Source organism: Xiphophorus hellerii, chromosome 9, assembly GCF_003331165.1.
Source record: "Xiphophorus hellerii strain 12219 chromosome 9, Xiphophorus_hellerii-4.1, whole genome shotgun sequence".
NCBI lineage: Eukaryota > Metazoa > Chordata > Actinopteri > Cyprinodontiformes > Poeciliidae > Xiphophorus > Xiphophorus hellerii.
The window spans coordinates 4,220,863-4,241,728 of record NC_045680.1 but is presented as its reverse complement, the minus strand read 5'-3'; the positions used below and the strand labels follow the sequence as shown (position 1 = coordinate 4,241,728).

The following is a 20,866-nucleotide window of genomic DNA, read 5'->3' as shown; positions in this document are numbered from 1 at the left end:
AGTCTCGGAGGGCGAAAGGCAAGGTGACGTCCTCGTCCACCACCAGGAAGGTGGTTCTGGGGTGCATCACGCCATCCTGTGTGTAGGCCACCAACCTGATGAGATCCTGGTTGGCTGCGATGCCAAAAGGCAGAGACAGCAGCTTGTACTCCAGCGCATATGGACTCAGTGTACACTCCAGGTCGTTCGGTGGGCAGTTCTTCAAACAGAACCTACAAGGTGAAAACAGTATATGCTTGATAAAATTAGTTTTGAATTTGCTGTGAGACAGATTTGACTTTTTGATTGCCCATTGGGACATGAATAAAGATCTGAATCTGACTGTCTACCCTGTGGCTGGGTCCCTCTGGTAGTTTGGAGGACAGGGTGTGTCGATGCACTGGTAGCTTCCTCTTGTGTTGAAGCACATCCGATTTACTCCACATTGGATGTTCTGCTCCAGGCACTCGTCTATATCTGTAGATATAGCAAATGGTTCATCACTGTGTGGAGGTCATCTCTCAATCCAATGTTTTAGTTGACTGTTCAGTAAAAAATTCACAAACTTTTAAATCAATTACAGAATCTTTGGGTCTCTGCAACCCCTAGATTCAAGAGATTAGGGTTTCACCTTGACATGTTTTTCCATTAGCCATCAGGCGGTAACCAGCAGGACAGAGACACCGGTGGCTCCCTGGTGTGTTCACACACTCATGCTGGCAGATGTCCCTCACTTCACACTCATTGATATCTATTGGTGTCACATAAAGAAACACAAAATACAGTTTTCTTCCCTATTTGTAACAGATTTAAAGCATCAAGCAGCATAAAGTCTTTCAAGTTTTTCTGTTAACTCTTCTCCATCATGTCAGCATTGTCCGTTCTACATAGTTACCTAAGCAGTGGCCATCCCTGGACTCAAAACCTTCCTTACAAACAGGGAAATCCTGCCTTGAGAGGTGTTTGTGAGCCTCTCTCCGGTTACGGTTCATGTAGCGCCTATTTGTGGCGGTGAAGGAGTTGTAGCTGTGAGAAGCAAAGCTGTGGTACAGCCGCTGTTTGGACGCTTGTTCAGGAGAGGACTGGGACGTGCGGTAGCCGTATGAGTAACTTTCGTAGGTGGGTAGACGCTCCAGCCCAGCGCAGGACTTGCCATCTCCCAGCAGGTGGCGTCCCGGTGGGCAGGTGCACTTGAAACTACCAGGAGTGTTGATACACTCATGGGCACAGGGCTGAGGGAGCCGCTCACACTCATTTATGTCTGCCCTCAGTGCAAAGGAAGACCAGCACCAGGAGAAGATGGAAAGGACAAAGTGACAGGAAGAAATATAGGAGGGAAATATAGAAGAAAGATAATGCACAAGTGAAGAAATAACATATTAGGAGTAAAGAAAGATAAGGACAGAGAGGGGAAAAATGGAATATATTATTAACCTCACTGCATTATAGTACATTTTCATGTTTATTGAGAAATGATTGAGACTATGCAAGGCATCGGCAGGTAGGTTTCAAGGTTCGATTAACAATGTCAACACCCTTGAAATTTTCCATTATACTACTCTGACACAACTAGACTAAAGGACACTGCCTATTAATCAGGGTATTGCTCTTCTGAAAATAAAGCAGCCATGCTAAAAGTATGTAGCAGTGTGACTGTTAGGCAGAGTGCAGGCTACCCAACTACGCTGAATAAAACTGACAGCTGATATTAGCTTTCAGTTTCTATATACAAAACTAGATAAGTCATTTAAAAAACTTAGGATTCATCCAGGGTTAATACAACACAGATAATATGGAACTGAATGCCAAAGCAAAACCAGACAAGAGCTGTGTCCAAATGCAACGGTGACAGAAAGGACAGAATTAGAAGAAGGTGGAAAGAAGAGGCATACAAAGAGCAGTGGTGCTGGTCTTTTCAGATTATTTTTACTTTCATTATGTCTAATGAAGTGCTAAGAGCTGCCAAATCTCACAACAAAAACAGTCAACTTGATCTATGTATAATAAGACCTGGCTGTATAATTAAGTCACATGAGCAAAACAAGAGCTAAGAGTCACACTTACAAATAAATCAACATTAAAGATAAAATAAATGTCTTTCTGATGCTCCATCCTGGGCATTGTTGTGCTTTAGCCATTCACAGCTTTTCATACAGATGAATGACATGTGGAGAGGAGGGTTAGGAAGGCATACTAAAAGTACTGTGAAGAAAGATGTGAAACGTGTTGAGGAAGTTTAAAAAGGAGCCAAAAAATAAAGCAAATGAAAACAACTGCAGTTCAAAACAATTGTAAAATGACTACAAAAATGCTGGAAAATACTTCCACTTACAAGAAAAGCCATCAAGAAAACATAGCAGCTTTTCCGTCTTAATATGAACTGATAATATGCAATGTTGTTCTGCAAAGCAAAGCAGCTGCTTTTTGTGAAGACTCAGTCAGCAGTTTTCATAGCAGCATCTGGTCACATGCAGTGGATGGATATGGTGTAAGATGATTTTCAAAATTTTATGTTTAGTTTAAATGAAAAGACCAACTTATTAAAATTGCAGACAGAAGCACGGGAGCTTTAACAAAGTGAAGGAAATGTATGAGGGGCCGTTTAGGACAAAATTTACGTTTTGTCTCTCACACACTACCAAAAAGTCTCGCATACTCCAAAAACGTAGCCACGCACACTCCAAAAAATTACGTTTTGTCTCTCACACACTACCAAAAACTCTCGCATACTCCAAAAAAGTAGCCACGCACACTCCAAAAAATTACGTTTTGTTTCTCACACACTACCAAAAACTCTCGCATACTCCAAAAAAATAGCCTCGCATACTCAAAAAAATTACATTTTGTCTCTCACACACTACCAAAAACTCACGCATACTCAAAAAAATAGCCACGCACACTCAAAAATTACTCACGCACATTCAAAAAATACTCAAATTGCGTATACACACACTACTAAAATGTCACACACACACAAACGTTAACTTTCTCGCTCACATACACTATCAGCTCGCTCACATACACTGTACTAACAGCTCGCACATTCACAAACGTTAACTTTCTCGCTCACATACACTACTACCAGCTCGCTCACATACACACAAACGTTAACTTTCTCGCACACATACACCCCTACCAGCTCGCGCACATACACACAAACGTTAACTTTCTCGCACACATACACTGCTAACAGCTCGTACACACACAGACGTTTATCTCTCACATACACAAGACTAAAGTTGAACACACACACAGTACTAAGACTCGTTTTATGTATGTGTGAGAGCGAGACTTTTTATGAATGTGTGAGAGCGAGACTTTTTATGAATGTGTGAGAGCGACACTCTTTATGAATGTGTGAGAGCGACACTCTTTTTGAATGTGTGAGAGTTGTCACGGAAGAGGCGGGGCATAATTTTTGGATCAAACTGCGCATGCGTAGATCCTAAACTATAAGTTTCGATTGTTGACTCACTGTATGTTCTATTACTTAGTATATTTGTGCTTTTAAATATATATGGAACGTTTAACTTTCTTGTAGATTAAATGTGCTATAGAAATAAATGAATCTGATTGATTGATTAAAAATAGCAAAATTGCTGTAGTACAATCTGTCCACTGGGTGCCAGATTGTAGCACTGCGGGCAGTCGTTGAATCGTTTAATGCGCCTGTCAAAGTGCTGGTTGCCTCCGGAGAAGATAGAATGGTGTTTAAAATGGCAGCTGCCTGACCAATTCTCTCTCGTTCGGCACTAGTTGGCGCCGGTTAATAATTCCTGTAATACTGGCACCCAGTGGACAGATTGTACTACAGCAATTTTGCTATTTTTAATCAATCAATCAGATTCATTTATTTCTATAGCACATTTAATCTACAAGAAAGTTAAACGTTCTATATATATTTAAAAGCACAAATATACTAAGTAATAGAACATACAGTGAGTCAACAATCAAAACTTATAGTTTAGGATCTACGCATGCGCAGTTTGATCCAAAAATTATGCCCCGCCTCTTCCGTGACAACTCTCACACATTCAAAAAGAGTGTCGCTCTCACACATTCAAAAAGAGTCTCGCTCTCACACATTCATAAAGAGTGTCGCTCTCACACATTCATAAAAAGTCTCGCTCTCACACATACATAAAACGAGTCTTAGTACTGTGTGTGTGTTCAACTTTAGTCTTGTGTATGTGAGAGATAAACGTCTGTGTGTGTACGAGCTGTTAGCAGTGTATGTGTGCGAGAAAGTTAACGTTTGTGTGTATGTGCGCGAGCTGGTAGTAGTGTATGTGAGCGAGAAAGTTAACGTTTGTGTGTATGTGAGCGAGCTGGTAGTAGTGTATGTGAGCGAGAAAGTTAACGTTTGTGTGTATGTGTGTGACATTTTAGTAGTGTGTGTATACGCAATTTGAGTATTTTTTGAATGTGCGTGAGTAATTTTTGAGTGTGCGTGGCTATTTTTTTGAGTATGCGTGAGTTTTTGGTAGTGTGTGAGAGACAAAACGTAATTTTTTTGAGTATGCGAGGCTATTTTTTTGGAGTATGCGTGAGTTTTTGGTAGTGTGTGAGGGACAAAACGTAATTTTTTGGAGTGTGCGAGGCTATTTTTTTGGAGTATGCGAGAGTTTTTGGTAGTGTGTGAGAGACAAAACGTAATTTTTTGGAGTGTGCATGGCTACTTTTTTGGAGTATGCGAGACTTTTTGGTAGTGTGTGAGAGACAAAACGTAAATTTTGTCCTAAACGGCCCCTCATAGAAATGAGCAAATCTGACAAATATCCAGTTAAAATATCTTGCCATTACGTTGCAAGTTTATCTTTCTTATATTCCAAAATACTTTAATTGTATACAGTTTCTTTGTTTCTTAAGCTGGGAAGACAATACAGGATTTTTACGTACCGACACATGGGCGTCCTACTCCCTGAGATCTGAAACCACGTGGACATGTACAGTGGTAGCTGCCTCTGGTATTCTCACAGATCTGGTTGAATCTGCACTGATGCGTCCCATCTCTGCACTCATCGATGTCTAAAAGCAAGAAACAAAGAAGACATAATCTCTGTGTGCTTATTCATGTTTCCTCGTTAGCTGATACCGTCTGTCTTGAGCTGCCAGTCACTCACCCACACATGTGCCGTTCCCACTTTTGGTCATGCCACTCGGACACAGATCAATGCAGGTGTAACCACCTCGCGTGTTTTTACACTGTTGATCCAAACGACAAACCCTCTGCCTGCACTCGTTTATGTCTGAGACAACATAAGACAAGAAAAAAAAATGCTTAGACATTAAAAAAAATCTTTTTTTCCCCCATAAAAGATAAACAGCAACTGCTTTATTACTCATTAAAATACTTCAAGACAACACAAGTTTACTTTTGCTGGACCAGTCCTGCACAACGTCGTTGAAAGTACTTTACAGGAAAATATAGTAACAGCCAAAAACTATACGGAAAACAAGAAATTAATTAAAGAAATAAGGGAACACTTTAGACATCATATAAAAGGGAAAAGATAAGGTGCAAATTGAAAATACATGAATAGCTGAGACATGATAAAAATTGGTTTGATAAAATAATCTTTGCCTTTCATTGGTAGGGTACAATAAACAACATGTTTTCAGTCCAGATTTAAAGGCAAAAGGTTTATAGTTTGTGCCTGACAAGCAACTCTTGAGTACATTCATGCCAGCCAATACTTTACATTAGTGAAATTTTAAAGTCTATTATTTACAAACACAAGAAGTGCAGAGAATTAAAGATCCTTCAGTAGTGACCCTGGCCATTTTTTCTATGTCCTATTTTCACACGTGTTGTTAAGATGTTAGAAGGACCGATTTATTAATAGACTTTATGTGGTTGGTAAACTTTAAACCAGAGTACGTGACAACTAATTTAATTGCATGGTTTTTTGTTTTTGAACTACACTGAGTATTCTCTAAGTGCATTTTTGGGCAAAAAACAACAAAGTTTCTGCATTGATTTAGAAGAAAGTCTGAGCCAATCAAACACTAAAATCATGATCATACACTCTTGCTTGACTGCAAGGAACTATTTCTGCTGACAGAAATATAAAGCTTTGTATCAGATGCTATAGTACTACATAATGTGAATCTGGATTAATTAATGCATGTAGAATAAAAGTGGCCCAAGAGCAGAACCCTGAACCGTTTGTTGTTTAGGATTCCAGCTCTAATCATTTATGTTTTGACTGGTCTGATGTTAAACAGGGTAGTTGACTCACCTATGCACCGTCTGTTCCTGAGCTGAAAGCCCGGTTCACAGGCACAACGATAACTTCCTATGGTATTCATACACTGCTGATGGACACGGCTGGGACTCCAAGCACTCGTCCACATCTGAGGATTATACAATGAGTTCTAATAAAGACAGATCACAAATTCAGCCATGAAATAATTAGCTGCATCTGTTGAAGTACCGGTGCAGCTGAGCCCATCAGCCGTTCTCCTGAAGCCACGGCCGCATCGCATTACACATCTATAGGAACCAATGGTGTTTTCACAGTCTTGTCCACCATGGCACATGTTTCCACCAAGGGAGCACTCATCAATATCTAAAACACAGACGAAGAGCAAATCAAAAGCATAGTAGGTTGTGAGAATGACAATTAACTCCCAGAATCAATGCAATGCCTGGCTACACATTTCATACCTTGGCAGGTTTTGCCATCAGCTGATATGGTGAGGCCATGCGGACAAGAGCAGTAGTAGGTTCCCATGGTGTTGTGGCAGGCATGAGAACAGGGGTTCCCAACTTCACACTCATTTTCATCTGCAGCACAAAGAACACAGAAATAAACTCCAACGTAAGTACAATCAAATAGGCATATTTAAAGTGACATTAGTTATAGCTGGTATTGATGTTTTGGCATAAAAGCAGTAGCAGGTGGTGGAATAGACTTCACCTGCACAGTAAGGCCCAGCAGACACCAAAGTGAAGCCATGAGGACACTGGTTGCTGCGATCACCTGGAACAAACCAGTATAAAACCACTATGAAACCCAAACTGGAAGTAAGCCAGAGTTCCTGATGACATTCCTTTGAATTAATATTTTTATCCACTTGAAAACACATTTCAAGAAGTTGGCACAATATTAAGTACCACAGAACATTGCTATTGTATTTGTGATTTATGTAATCTGTAAAAGTTAAATATAATTTTAAACTTGGGCAGTACTGAAAGTATAGTTAATTTCTGATTTTTTAAATCAGAGTTTAACAAAAGTTAATATTTGAAGAAGTAGATCATTTACAATTAGATACAAAAATAAACACCTATGAAAACCTGCGTGTTTAGCCTATGTGTAACTTATTTGTGTATATGGTATTAACTATAAGTAATAAGAATTAAAAATAACAGCTTCAAAAATGTTCTGCAAAATGTAACCAAAAAAAGAGATCAATTTCTGGTAAGGAATAAGTTAGGAAACTTCCATATGTCTTCCTTCTTGAAATAGCTGCAATCAAACATTTATTACATCAGGCGCACATGATTAAAACATCATAACTCAGTAATTGGAAGGATGCTTAAAGTGCATTCAAAGCAACTACCACAATGGCCGTCTAGCTTTCCATACAAGTTTAACCTGAAAGCAGAATACAATGTGCATCTTCAAAGGACCTTGCTTTGCTCATATCCACCTTTGGTTATACTGGCTTGGATGCTATATTCCAACACTTCCTCCAGGGGGTGGTAGAGAGCACTGATGGCAGTGGCATGGAGCATTTCTACCAGGAAGGGCATCTTTTCTTTAGTGCGATCATAGGAGATGGTGTGGTTCCAGGAGTAAGGCACACTTTCCTTGTCGACGGTGAACATGCGGGTCGATAGAGCGTACAGCTCACCGGGACCGGTCTGTATGTAATCCTCTGTGTAGTCCTAAACAAATACACAGTGTTATTCAGCAGTTCACCGAAAAAAAATCATTAATTCTTTCAAAAACATCTGATATTTTAGGTTTTCATCACATGCAAGACAAACTTTACTCTCCTAATTTTATTTAAGATGTCAATATAACAAGAAGTGCAGGAAAAATAACAAATACAAGAAAAAAAAATAATTTTAGGTTTAGTGGAAAACAGTGACGGGTAGAATACTTTAAGTACAACAAAACAGACTTTTTGTATAACAAAATGTATTTCATCTCAGTGGTAAAATTAGTCTTCTTAGACCTTTGCTAAAAAACTGCAGCTGAAAAATGCAAACAATGTTTTAAACTATATTGACATCAACAAAATTGGAGTTTTGAGTTAATTAATGAAAAAACTTTCATGTCAGACATGAAAATATAAAAAAAGTACGCTGAATTTTGTTAAATTGATAACAAAACTGATAAGTAAATTGATGTTATGATGAATAATGTAATTATCAACAACAAACAGTTTGTTTAAAGATTCTAACTGTGATTCTAATAGCTGCAAGAGCACATAAACTCATTTTCTCATAAACTCATTTTTTAAAGTTGTTCCTTCACTGTAAAGGAAGAGGCAAATTTATTTAAAAACACAAAAAAAGCTCTTTCAGAATTTTTGCAAACAAGTTTTTTTCTTAATTTTCTTCCTTAAAATAGTTGTCCTCAAACCTTGATTACCACTTACCTTGATGTTTATGTCAGCATGTGAAGGCAGCTGCAGAATATGGCCGTTAACTACAATGTCCAGAAGCAAAGCTCCATCAGAGTCCAGGCCTCGAGCAATGTGGGTCATTCTCAGGATTTCACCTAGCAGAATCCAGTTGAACTAAACTTCAGTTATCCAATTAAATTTATCCTTAATGTGTGTTTATTTGGCCATGACCAGAACCTACCTGTAGCAAACTCCACCTGCGTCTCTCGCCTGAAGACGCCGCCCGTCAAGGTGTAACCGTTAACAGCCTCTCCTATTTCCTGTGCAGTGGTCCAGTAGATGGGGTTCAGTATGGAGACTGAGCTTCCTCATCGCAGGACCTTAAAGTTAAATGTTATACATTCAGTTTTACAATCAAAGTTTAAGGGAGCTATGCACCTTTGGGTGAAAATACATAAATGAAGTTGTGTATTCAAGGCTGACCTAAAGTTCTTGGTACATTTGAAATAGTGGCTTTGATGGTTTTGCTGCCCGAGTTGCTGTCAGTGATTGTGGCATTTAGGAAGGCGATGCCAAACTCAATGTCATTAATGTTTCCTATGATGCTTCCTCGAGTTTTATGAGGCCCACCTGACAAACAGAGAAAATGTTTATGGCTGTGAGTAGTCAAGGTTTATACAGAATCACAAGAAACTTTAACAAATCAGTCACAATCTCAAAATGTAAAAATCCCACAAAATATCTCAGTGAGAGCGTAGAACCTGATGCAAAATTTACACAACAGAAATCAGTTTTTGTTGGTTTCATACCAAGAATTGTTGACCTAATTCTAATGATATCTACTAACTTAACATGGAACAGGCTAAATCCAATGAGTGATGAAAACAAAAAAAATTTTTTTTTTCAATCTATGTAATTGTAATGTAAATATTAATAAGAAACTCACACCAAATAAAAAATACATAAATAAAGTTGTGTTCAATAGAGTGGAATGAAAGAAGGGACAAGTATTGCAGAAAGGCTTCAAACAAGCAAAATGGTAAAAAAAAAAAAATCACTGAAGTATTCAGAAAGAAATTCCGCCAGCGCACATAAATGTCAGCTTAAAGATTTTGTAATGTCTCTTTCATAATTATTCTGACGTTTGCTTCAGAATATTTACACAAGTCAATGAGAAAGAACTTTACAGAGACTTAATGTTAAGATGTTTTGGGAGAACTGAAGATCAGAGTGTAAGAAAGGACTCCAAAATCGTTCAAGATTCTGAGATTTAGCCAAAATAGCATCTAAGCAACGTGGGCAACTGCTCTTTCCATATGGGAAATGTAGTGAAGCTGTCATTAGCAACAAAGGCTTTTCCACAAAGTATTAAATATCTTCAATACTTATTTGTGGTGCCATTTCACCTAATTTCTCATAATTTAATTTAATTTAGGGACTAATTAGTTTCTTGATTTTTTTGTATTCGTGGGTTACTTTTCACATCTGGTGTGGACTTCATGTCAATATCCTAATTAGATATAAATGTACTGAGAATATGATTGGCATCTTCAATGCTATTTTTCCTGTCTGGATGACAACCTATTTGCATCTTAACATCCATATTTTACGCAGATAAATATGACAACATATCCAATTTTTAGATTATGTCATTACCTGGGCATGCCTGATTGTTGCACCTTGATAGCTGAGTGGGGTCACCTGGACAAGGCCGGCCACCGTTACTGGGAGGCGGGTTATTACAAAGTCGGACACGTGTCCTTTCTCCTCCGCCACAGGAAGAGGAGCATCCTCCCCATGCCTGCCATAAGCTCCAGTTACCATCCACTGCAATACATAAAAAAAACAGAGTATTTCATAACAGTCAAGTAATTGTTAATGCATGAAACCAAGACTAAGACGGTATGGTACTGACTCACCAGGACAGTCTGCAGTGCTACATTTCTGCATCTGTGAATCGGCTCCTCCACAAGCTCTCCCGCCATGAGAAGGTCGAGGGTTGTCACAGGTCCTGTAGCGCCTCATCTGACCTCCGTTGCATGTCTTGCTGCAGCGGCCCCAGCTACTCCACTGTCCCCAGTTACCATTGACTGACAAACAGTGAAAACAGAGAAATAAGGCAGAGCAAAAACTCTGTTTCCTTTACAAGTGCTTTATTTTTATCATTTAAAACTCACTTGGACAGGGGTCGCCATTGCAGAAATCAGTGTGCACATCATTTCCCTCACACTTTCTGCCACCATGCTGAGGGGCGGGGCTTGCACAGAGGCGTGCCCGCTGTCTGCTCCCACCGCCACAAGAAACACTGCAAGGGCCCCCAGCTCATCCATGATGACCACTTTCCATCCACTGGAGAGCACAAAAACAGAAATATTAGAGGTTCAGATTATTTATAGTGGTTGTAACAACTTTATAACCACTTTCCATCAAAGTCATGTTACATATACAGTACATTACATGTTTAAAGACTTATAGAAGCCCTGTCAGGATGGAAAATGTACAACTCCAATAAGTTTTAAAAATGTGAATATGAGTAAAATAATCTACCAGTGGAACAAGGACTTAAAAAAAACAATATTAAGGAATTACTTACTTAAAACAAGTTCCTATATCTTGCTGAAAAGTTACTTGCAAGTCAGTTTTGTCTTATTTCAAGTGTAAGATGTATGCATTAGAAACTAGACCAAAAGTACTCGGTAAGACTTTGTGTTTTTGCAGTGAAGGTCTAAGTTTACTTTAATGAGTGTCTTTATTCCAACAGCCTCTTACCAGGACAAGGTTTCTCCTTGCAGACTTGTGATTGGGTGTCTGTGCCTTCACACTGCGGGCCGTCAAATGCTGGAGGAGGGTTGTTGCACAGTCGGATCCTGGATTGTACGCCCTTACCGCAGGTCTCACTGCAGGGGCTCCATGACAGCCAAGAACCCCAGTTGCCTGTCACTAAGAAAGCAAAACAAATTATGCTGAGTGGCAAGTGTTTCTCTAAAATATAAACTCATCTAGTTTAGATATTTTAACTGTAAACCTTCTTACCTGGGCATGGTCTGATGCTGCACATTATAGCTTCCACTGCCTTCCCCACACATGGCCTGCCCCCATTCTGAGCGGGTGGGTTACTGCAGCTCCGGAGCCTCGTTTTGTTGCCCTGACCACAGGTTTGTGAACATTCCTCCCAGGGAGACCACTGTGACCAGTTGCCATCCACTTTGCAAACAACAAAAGTTTGGTTTTAGAATTTTTATTTTCACACAGACCAGAACATTTTTCAAATATTATTAATAAAGTACCTGGACATGGTTTCCCCTGACAGCTACGTGTTTCTGTGTCTGATCCTGCACAGTGGCGTCCTCCGTTAGCGGGTAAAGGAGTGTTACACTGTCTGACTCTTTTCTGGGTACCGGCGCCACAGGACGCACTGCAGATGCCCCACTCAGTCCACTCAGAATATCCACCATGAACTGCAAATTAAATCACATGCACACATTCATTTTAATTTTCCGATTTGCAAACTCAGAAACTAAAGTTAACAGTTTTTCATAATTGTACAGTACTTAAAAGTTTTTACCAAGTGTAAATAAGTGGAATAATAATCGGCATCTTACCGCGAACAGTGAGAGTGACGCTGACCACCACTGATCCGAGTAAGTTCCTGGCCACGCATTCATATTCAGATGTGTCCTCCTTTTGGGCACTGGTGATCCGGAGGGAGCCGTTAGACAGGGTGGAGAAGCGGTCATTTGCCAGCAGGGGACGTGCATGTTGGGTCCACTCTATCATGGGTCCTGGCTCACCATCTGCTTTACAGCTAAGAACCACTGTGGTACCTGCATCCACAACCGTTCCGACTGGCTCCAAAGTTATAACCGGTGCCCCTGATTGGAGAGGACGCACCTGTTAGGTTAACTCTCCCAATGACTCTTCTTTTCATTTTCTTCACAAATTAAATGTTATTTCAGCTACACTGGAGTGAAAAAGGCAAAACCTTACTCTGAAGTGTAAGGGTGACGCTTCTTTCCACAACCCCAGCATCATTTGTTGCTACACACATGTAGCTGCCTGCGTCTTCACTCTGTCAAATGCATTTTAAAGAAATACATATTTTGCATCTATTCATGCTACAACAATAAACGCCAATGTATTGCTGTTTCTCAGTTAGGCCACACATTTTCCATTTTCTAATTTTTGAAATTTGATCACTCAACAGTGTTCCATGACCTCTTACAACTTGGGATATTGTTTTGCAACCTAACCCTTGTTTAAAATTCTCTTCCTTGGCATTAATGATGCATTTTGTTCAAAAATGAATCTCTGACCAGTTGGATTCATTCTGGACTCTAAAAACTGATTAGATTATATCTGAAGGCAGTTGGTTGTCCTGGATTTTATTTAGGGGATCTGAAAAAGTGGGTGAATGAAAATGTGTGCTAAACCTTTTTATAGAAAAAAGAAAAGTTGATAAACCACGTATCCCTTTCACTCAGATTTATACTTTTGACCTACATTTTGTACATTATAATAAAACACATTAATATTTGTTCTTTTAAATTGGCAAAATGTAAAAAAGTTTTGCAAAGCACAGTACATCCTCAGCTACATTTTTTACAGGTGTCATTTCCTACCACTGTGCCGTAGATGGCCAGGGAGCCGTTATCTAGCTGACGGATTCGGTTGTTGATCCGGATGTTTATGCCATTTTTGCTCCACTGGATAGTTGGCAGTGGGTCGCCTCGAACCTCACAGTTCAGGATGGCATTACCACCAAGAGGTTCAATTCGGTTGGCGTGAAGGTCCCCATCAATTATCGGAGGCTCTGGAGAATACATTGTTAAGATATATTTACTAGAATTTATTAGAAGACAAAACTGAAAGATGCACATTTTAGGAGAGTCAATGTGTGCTTCACACTACTGTTAAAGGGAATATACACATTTCTATCAATATTTGTCATTGTAATTAGACCACAAACATGATTTTTTTCACCATTTTCCATAACCATTAAATGATCCATTCATAAAAATCTATTAATTCTCCCATTGTAAAAGTGTGATATTTTTCTTAGTTGTAAAAATTAAACCTAGTATCAAAATAAGTTTTCTTTAACTATAAAACTAAGGTATGAAACCTAATATGCTATCTTTTTTCAAAGAACCTAGAATGTATTGTTCCTTCACACACATGTTGGGGTGAAAATGTCTCCTTGGACTGCAAAGTTATTGTTTTTGGATTACCCCAAAAACTGGACTTTAACTTCAGCCTCCACAAGCAACTAGTCTAGATTCTTTACTTACAACCTTTTAACAGAACCTCACTTCAAAAACTCAGAACAACCCCTTTATGAATGTTTCATAAGAGTCTGGTTTACCTTTTACATAGACGAACCCCAGGGACTTGATAGTCCCCACTCTGTTTTCAGCTACACATGTGTAGGTACCAGTGTCTTCTTTACTTACTCTCTCTATCACAAGCTCACTGTGACCATTCACATGATTATAGTGGACTACAGCAGTGGGACAAGCACAAAGAAAACACATTTAAAGATGATGAAATACAAAGAAACATCTAAATAAAAAATATGACGATACCAACCAAGCTATCGCAATTTTGTAATAAATCATACCTGGGATATTTTTGTTGTTCATGATCCATTTAATGGTGGGTGTTGGGATTCCACTGACACCACAGGTCAGCACGAGTCGCTCTCCTTTGTTGAGAGAAACGTCTGTGAGCAGTTTGGTGAAGGAGGGGTGCGTATGAACCGACAGCGTCACCGTCCAGCTGTCCTCCCCGACTGAATTCGTTGCGACACAAGTATAACTGCCGGCATCTTCAGGCTGGTATATTATTTTGTTTAAAAACACAACATTCTTGTTAACCCACAAATATGCATAAGAACTTGTGTGAAGAGATGAGTAAAAACACAAACATTTCCAGTTAAGCCTGGTCTGTGTGTTTTCATACCTGAGCGCTGTCAATAATCAGCTCCCCAGATGGCAGGATGGTGAACTCCCCTCGGCTTTCACTGAGAGGATTCCCGTCTTTTTTCCAGGACAGTTCGGGTTGTGGGATACCCTCCGCCACACACATCAGCTGAACCTGACTTTTTTTCCACAACAACTACCTCCTGTCTTCCTCCACTGATAGAAGGAGGAACTATAACATAATAATAAAAAAAGGACAAGAATGCATTTCCTTTTACTTTTGCAAAAGTAAAAATCTGATGTTTACTTTGTGCACGTGGTTACTAGAAAACCACGTGCACCGCTCATCTCTTAGCAACAGATTAACAACAAATATGGTTATTGTTAAAAAAACATAATATTTCCTCTGCTCTTTTGAAATATTACTTATCTTATTCTACTTAAGAATTGTGTAGTTGGTGAATATTGCAGAAAAGTGAAAATGTTTTTCTTTGGTCATTGGTGGTAAAAATCAGACTTATACTTCGTGGCAGTTTGTTACCAGAAAAAAAAAACCGCTCATCTCTTAACACCAAATTAATAATAAGTAATATTATTGTTTATAAAATATAAGCTCTTTTGAAATACTGCTTATCTTATTCCACTTAAGAATTGTGCAGTTGGTGAATTTTGCAGAAAAGTTCATCCTTTTTTTTGTCTTTTTTTGTGGTGGTAAAAATCTAAAAATCCAGCTAGGAATCAGATATAAAACATAAAAGCAACACAAAGTATTTTTATCTCTGAATAATAACGTTAAGTTTCCAACTTACTCTGTACAGTAAGTGTCATATCCAAGCTGTCAGTGCCGGCAGGATTGGCAGCAGTGCAAGTGTATCTTCCAGCATCACTCTGCTGAACGAAGGCGATCTGGAGGGATCCTGAGCTGAGCAGCCGCTGGTGTCCGGAGTCACTCAGCAGCTGCCCGTCTTTGTGCCATGTGATGGAGGGTGGAGGCGATCCTGCAGCTTCGCAATGAAGAGTCACAGAGGAGTCCAAAAGTGCAAGTAACTCCTGAGTCTCTGAACGGATCACTGGAGTAACTGCAAACAGAAAGTTCATTTACTCAGACATTAGAAAGTGTGATCAGAAAACTAATGGTATAACAATGCCTCCATTGATTAAAGATATTATTTGTTCAAATATAGAGTACACCTGCTAGAGATTTCTGTGAGAAATGTGAAAGTTAGCTGTTTTAATCAACATCGTAATTAGGCGTCACCCACCTTGCACTCTGAGTTTGGTCTTGCCCAGTGCAGTGCCTGCAGGGTTTTGTGCTACACAAATGAAAGTCCCAGAGTCTGCTAGAGACGCCTTGGAGATCTGGAGACTTCCATCAGGAAGTATTGTGTAACCTCCACCTAAAGCAAATCAAGAGATTTATGTCTGTGCTAAATGTGGAGTAGAGAAGAAAATGCAGGTCTAAAGTTTTTGACAAAAGAAAATCTGCCAGGCATTTGCATTTAGTGTACTCCAATACTGGTGAATAAAATAAAATTCCTGTTTGGGAAGCAACATCAATTTGTGTGTAATGTATTGTCATGATAAATCAAGGTATTCTGTGAAGGTCTCAAAAGGTTTACTAGAGAACAATAGTGAATAAACGACCTGATGAAGACTGAGGAACACACCAGTGGATTGCAGTAAGGTCAGGGGATAAAATTACAGAGAATTTTTAAACAGGGTCATGATTCAAAACTATATTGCAAGCTTTAAACTTGTCATGGAAAACAGTTCAGTCCATCATCAAATAATGGAAACTGTATTTCACAATTGTGAACCTGCCAAAAAATGTCTGTCTACTGAAAACTTAAGAGTTCGGCCAGGGAAAGCATTAACTAGAGAAGAGGACAGGTGATCCATGGGGACTTTGGAGGAGCTACAGGGATCGACAATTCAGATGGGGATATCTGATTACTGATTAATCTGATCAGTTATTAGTTGTGCAGTGCAGTAATCAGGGCATCATTAATATAATCAGGAGTATTGTCATGAAAACTTACAGAAAAACAGAAAGAAAGGATGAAAACTTACATAACCTCTCAATAAAAACATTATGGTTTCTGGTGGTAATTCACAAAATGTGAAAATATCTCCAGGGGTATTAATATTTTTGCATGGCACTGTCGAAGACGTGATTACCAGTGGCAGGTAGGTTGATGCCCTCCTTCTGCCAGGTAATGGAGGGTCTAGGTGAGCCTGTGGCTCTGCAGGGCAAAGTAATGGTGCTGTTGTAGATCACATCCAGTGTGGAGGGATGGGACTGGATCACTGGCAGTTCTGAAGAGACGAATGGAGAAAAGAAGATACTCATCATCCGTCGTACTTTACAGTAAAAGTGTTTTTTAGTTTTACAGTTGATACTTTGAGTGTAATTATGACTGCCTTGAGTCCAACTTAACTTAGAAATCAGTTGGAAATAAATCAGAAACAATAATAATAATAATAGAGTAGCAATAAAACATTTTGGCATTTAATTATACAATTTAGAGTTTTCTCCTCCAAAATAAGGTTTTTGAAAAAGTTTTGAAAACTGATTTTGAGTAATATTTGCAGTATTGTTTGACTTCTCAATAATTCGATAGGCTTCATGGAGCCCTATCACACTTAAAAATGTAGCTCATGAACACATAATGTTGATTTCTTGCATAGAAATTCAACAGCTTATGCCTTATTTGGCTGAAAAATTTGTGTTTGTATTGTGTATTAACTTCATTAATAAAGTACTTATAAAGAAAGATATAGCTTGTTACAGTCTGCATACCCTGCACTGTTAGCTGCACATGTCGGTGGGTGGAGCCAGCAATATTTTTGGCCATGCAGGTGTAGCGTCCAGCATGACTGAGCTGAGCAGCAGGGATCTGTACTTGACCTGAAGGAAGATAAAGACAACACAAATAAACCGATATGCTTCACATCAGTTACAAAAGTTCAGATGAATCATACCTAACAAGCATTTAAAATGACATAAAGCATAAGTAATTTAGTGGACTAATATTGAAATGTTTAGCTAAAATTATAGAATATGTTTTGAATAAATAAAAGTTTAACCTGATGGCAAAATGTTGTATCCTTCTCCTTTATTAAGAAGCTTCATGCCACCTTTGCTCCAGTGGATTGCAGGTGCAGGCACCCCAGTTGCAGTACAAGCAATAACCACCGGGGACAGTCTTGTAACAACTATATCTGTGGGTTCATCTGCTATAGATGGAGGAACTAGGACAACAAATTATTTTGTGGAATTAAAAAAAATAAATCTTACGTTTTAATTAACCGCATAAAAAACTCAATCAAAATAATGACAAGAATGATGATACCTAAACAATAGTTTTTCTCACCAATAACTGAAAGAGCAATGAATCTGGATTCCTCTCCAGCTTCATTAGAAACCACACATTTGTACTCTGCAGTGTCCTCCACTGTAGGAGCTATAATCACCAAGGAGCCTGATGATAGCAATCTAAAAAATAATTAGGACAAATAAATATTTTTAAGAAAACATATGGTAAGACGTTTTACCTAACTACAACCTAATCTGGAATGAATATTCCTCAGTGTGTGAATGGGTGACTGACTGAATGTAGTGCAAAGTGCTTTGGGGTCCTCTGGACTTAATACAGAGCTATAAAATACAGGCCATTTACCATAAATACTTTGAAAACAAACTACAAAAAAGTATTCATGCACTCTTGACTTTCCCACATTTATTTTATTAGGATTTTATGTGAAAGAGCTACAATATGAAACATAATGTTGAAGTACGGACAAAAGGATCCATGTTTTTCTTTCTTTTTTACAAATAAAAATCAAAAGCCTCTTGGGGCATGACTGTTCCACCTTTTCACATCTAAAGGCAGACATTTTTGAACACTCTTTCCTGCAAAAGAGCTCAAAATCAGCCGGGTTGGTTAGAAAGTAGCATTAGGTCTGGAATGTGACTCGGCCAACTGTACACATAAAAATGATTTAACCTAAATTATTCCATTGCAGCTCAGAGTGTGTTTTAAGCTTTTGTGTCCAGCTGGAAGGTAAAACGCTGTGCCAGTTTTTTTGTAGGTTTCATCAGACCAGAGCACCTTCTTCTATGTGTTTACTATGTTCCCTGGTGGACAAACTTTACTTTGGACATCTTATAGTTTCCTGAACCAACCATAAACATTTTTGCCACTCTTCCATTATGGCCAGGTTTGTTAAGTGCACAAGGAAAAGTCATGCTGTTCTCCAATCTGAGCTGTGTATTTCTGGAGCTTCTCCAGAGTTTTTATGAGCCGTTTGGATACCTGTCTGATTAATACAAGTATTAACCAGATACTTGTCTGATTAATACATTTTTATGATGTCCTGTAAGTTTTGGTGGACAATAATAGTTTGGTAAATTCCATTTGTAAAACACTATTTTCTATCTCCATAAGATTGAATGAACAGCGTATTTTAAGATTTACAAATCTGGGGCTTCTTTTATTGTTAACATAATCCTAATCCCGCTTTAAAGTACAGACAAGCGAACTGTGTTTATAAATTGAAGGCCTTCCATTGGCAGTTGGTTGCTTTAATTTTATTTAGAAATATCAGAGTAAGGGAGCTGAGTATTAGTGCCTGAAACACACACTACAATTTTATTTACAAGATATGTACAATGTACAATTTTTTACTATGTACTTCAAAGCTACACCTTATTCTGATGTGCACAATGAATCCACCAAAGCTTGTAGTTATATTCTGACAAAATGTGAAAAAGTTCAAGAGGTATGAATACTTTTACAAAGAACATTAAATCCCAAAACACCTTTCACACAACATGCAAAGAGATACATGGTTTAAAAAAGATTTATGTTTTACAAATGAGTAAAGATTGGTAGGAAACCTGAATAGACCTGTACATGTTCTGATTCTGCTCAGTACTGATGGTTCGACCATTCCTTCAGCCAGCTGACGGTGGGTTTGGGAATGCCGGTGGCCTCACAGGGTAAGGTGGTCTGAACGTTGACAATTACAGTCACATTGGTGCGACTGCTTGTGATAGAAGGAGGCACTACAAGATGAGAGGAAAAAAATTATAGTGACTACAGCTCTGCTTAGCGTTGCTTTGTTCATGCATAGCTATCACTCACCATAAACTTGAAGATCGACTCTCTTGCGCTGTGTACCAGCCTGATTTGCTGCCATGCACAGGTAGCGCCCGGTGTCCGTCACCTGAGCTGAGGGGATGTGTAAAGATCCATCCTCTGCAAATGTATATCTGGATAAATATGAACAAATTAGACATTGATCTGGACATTAAAATATTGTAATAAATTCACAAGAAGATGGTTTAGGATAAATACAGAACCCAAGAACATGTTCTACCTGGGGTTATTTTCTGCTATTATTGCTCCATTTTTCCTCCAGGTGACTCGAGGCTGGTGGCACTCCGCTTACCACACATTCAAGAAGTCGCTGGCTTGTTGATGTGTGCCACCACCATCTGAGAGCCGTCCTTAATAGTTGGAGGTACTGATAGGATAAATGTTCATAGTTACCAAATAGTTTGACTTTTCATAAGACAAAATGTCCAATTTTATTGTGATTTGTTTTGTTTACTTCTTAATGTCTCAAACGATTGTTTTTATTTACCGTTAACAGTCAGGTTAAACAGTCGAGTGGTCTTGCCCGCGATGTTACTCGCCACACAGGTGTACTGAGCTCTGTCCGATAGAGCCGCCATGTTGATTTGTAAATAGCGTCCACTGGACAGAATACGGAGCCGTGGTGATTTCTACACGTGTGAAAGACATGAATACAAATGTAAGTCAGAGTATGCATTATATATTTGACATCAATACATAGTTTCTAGTCCACTTGTATTAATATTACAAATTTTTATGGCTATGCTAATACACTGTGGTTCTCTATTAAGGTACAAACTAACGAAGAACTGATTCTATTCTATCCTATTCTATTCTAGTAATGGTTTTAGATACTGACCTGGAGTAGTGTGCCATCCTTGAGCCAGGTCAAAGTTGGAGGTGGAACAGCATCAGACTTGCACTCCAGAGTTACCTGACCCTTCTGCAGCACTGACAGATGCTGAGTTGTGCTTTCTCCAGATATGTTAGGGGGAACTGAGAGGAACAACAGCAACAAAAAAGGCCAGATGCTATTTATAAATACAATTTTAAGGCTTTTGTTTAAATATTGAAAATTGTAGCCATGGTTTTCATCAAACAAAAGCAAGCAAATAAATTTCTGTAAATAATTTTTTTTTAAATAATATCTATATACTGGTGAAGGTTGGCGGTAAACAACTGAGCAATAGACCAATTATCAACACTGATGCAACACCTAGATCTCATTGAGACATAAGTTAATGT

At 38.8% G+C, this 20,866-nt stretch overlaps 1 protein-coding gene across 1 annotated transcript in view; it reads right to left on the bottom strand.

Moving 5' to 3' along the window:
- hmcn1 (hemicentin 1) overlaps positions 1-20,866 on the bottom strand; it is an 83,358-nt gene that overhangs the window by 1,436 nt on the left and 61,056 nt on the right. The window contains 44 exon segments of the mRNA XM_032571892.1: positions 2-212; positions 330-456; positions 611-730; positions 875-1,240; positions 4,879-5,007; positions 5,103-5,228; positions 6,222-6,303; positions 6,305-6,336; positions 6,417-6,551; positions 6,650-6,769; positions 6,903-6,965; positions 7,639-7,876; positions 8,596-8,717; positions 8,804-8,921; positions 8,923-8,942; positions 9,046-9,192; positions 10,219-10,389; positions 10,482-10,652; positions 10,740-10,878; positions 10,880-10,911; positions 11,332-11,502; positions 11,596-11,766; positions 11,850-12,020; positions 12,165-12,434; positions 12,550-12,631; positions 13,182-13,372; positions 13,925-14,059; positions 14,180-14,393; positions 14,521-14,664; positions 14,666-14,712; positions 15,290-15,559; positions 15,743-15,877; positions 16,659-16,796; positions 17,281-17,388; positions 17,568-17,732; positions 17,855-17,976; positions 19,391-19,434; positions 19,436-19,548; positions 19,628-19,755; positions 19,863-19,918; positions 19,920-19,955; positions 19,957-20,009; positions 20,130-20,271; positions 20,481-20,617. Coding sequence (XP_032427783.1) covers positions 2-212; positions 330-456; positions 611-730; positions 875-1,240; positions 4,879-5,007; positions 5,103-5,228; positions 6,222-6,303; positions 6,305-6,336; positions 6,417-6,551; positions 6,650-6,769; positions 6,903-6,965; positions 7,639-7,876; positions 8,596-8,717; positions 8,804-8,921; positions 8,923-8,942; positions 9,046-9,192; positions 10,219-10,389; positions 10,482-10,652; positions 10,740-10,878; positions 10,880-10,911; positions 11,332-11,502; positions 11,596-11,766; positions 11,850-12,020; positions 12,165-12,434; positions 12,550-12,631; positions 13,182-13,372; positions 13,925-14,059; positions 14,180-14,393; positions 14,521-14,664; positions 14,666-14,712; positions 15,290-15,559; positions 15,743-15,877; positions 16,659-16,796; positions 17,281-17,388; positions 17,568-17,732; positions 17,855-17,976; positions 19,391-19,434; positions 19,436-19,548; positions 19,628-19,755; positions 19,863-19,918; positions 19,920-19,955; positions 19,957-20,009; positions 20,130-20,271; positions 20,481-20,617 — 5,912 coding nt within the window.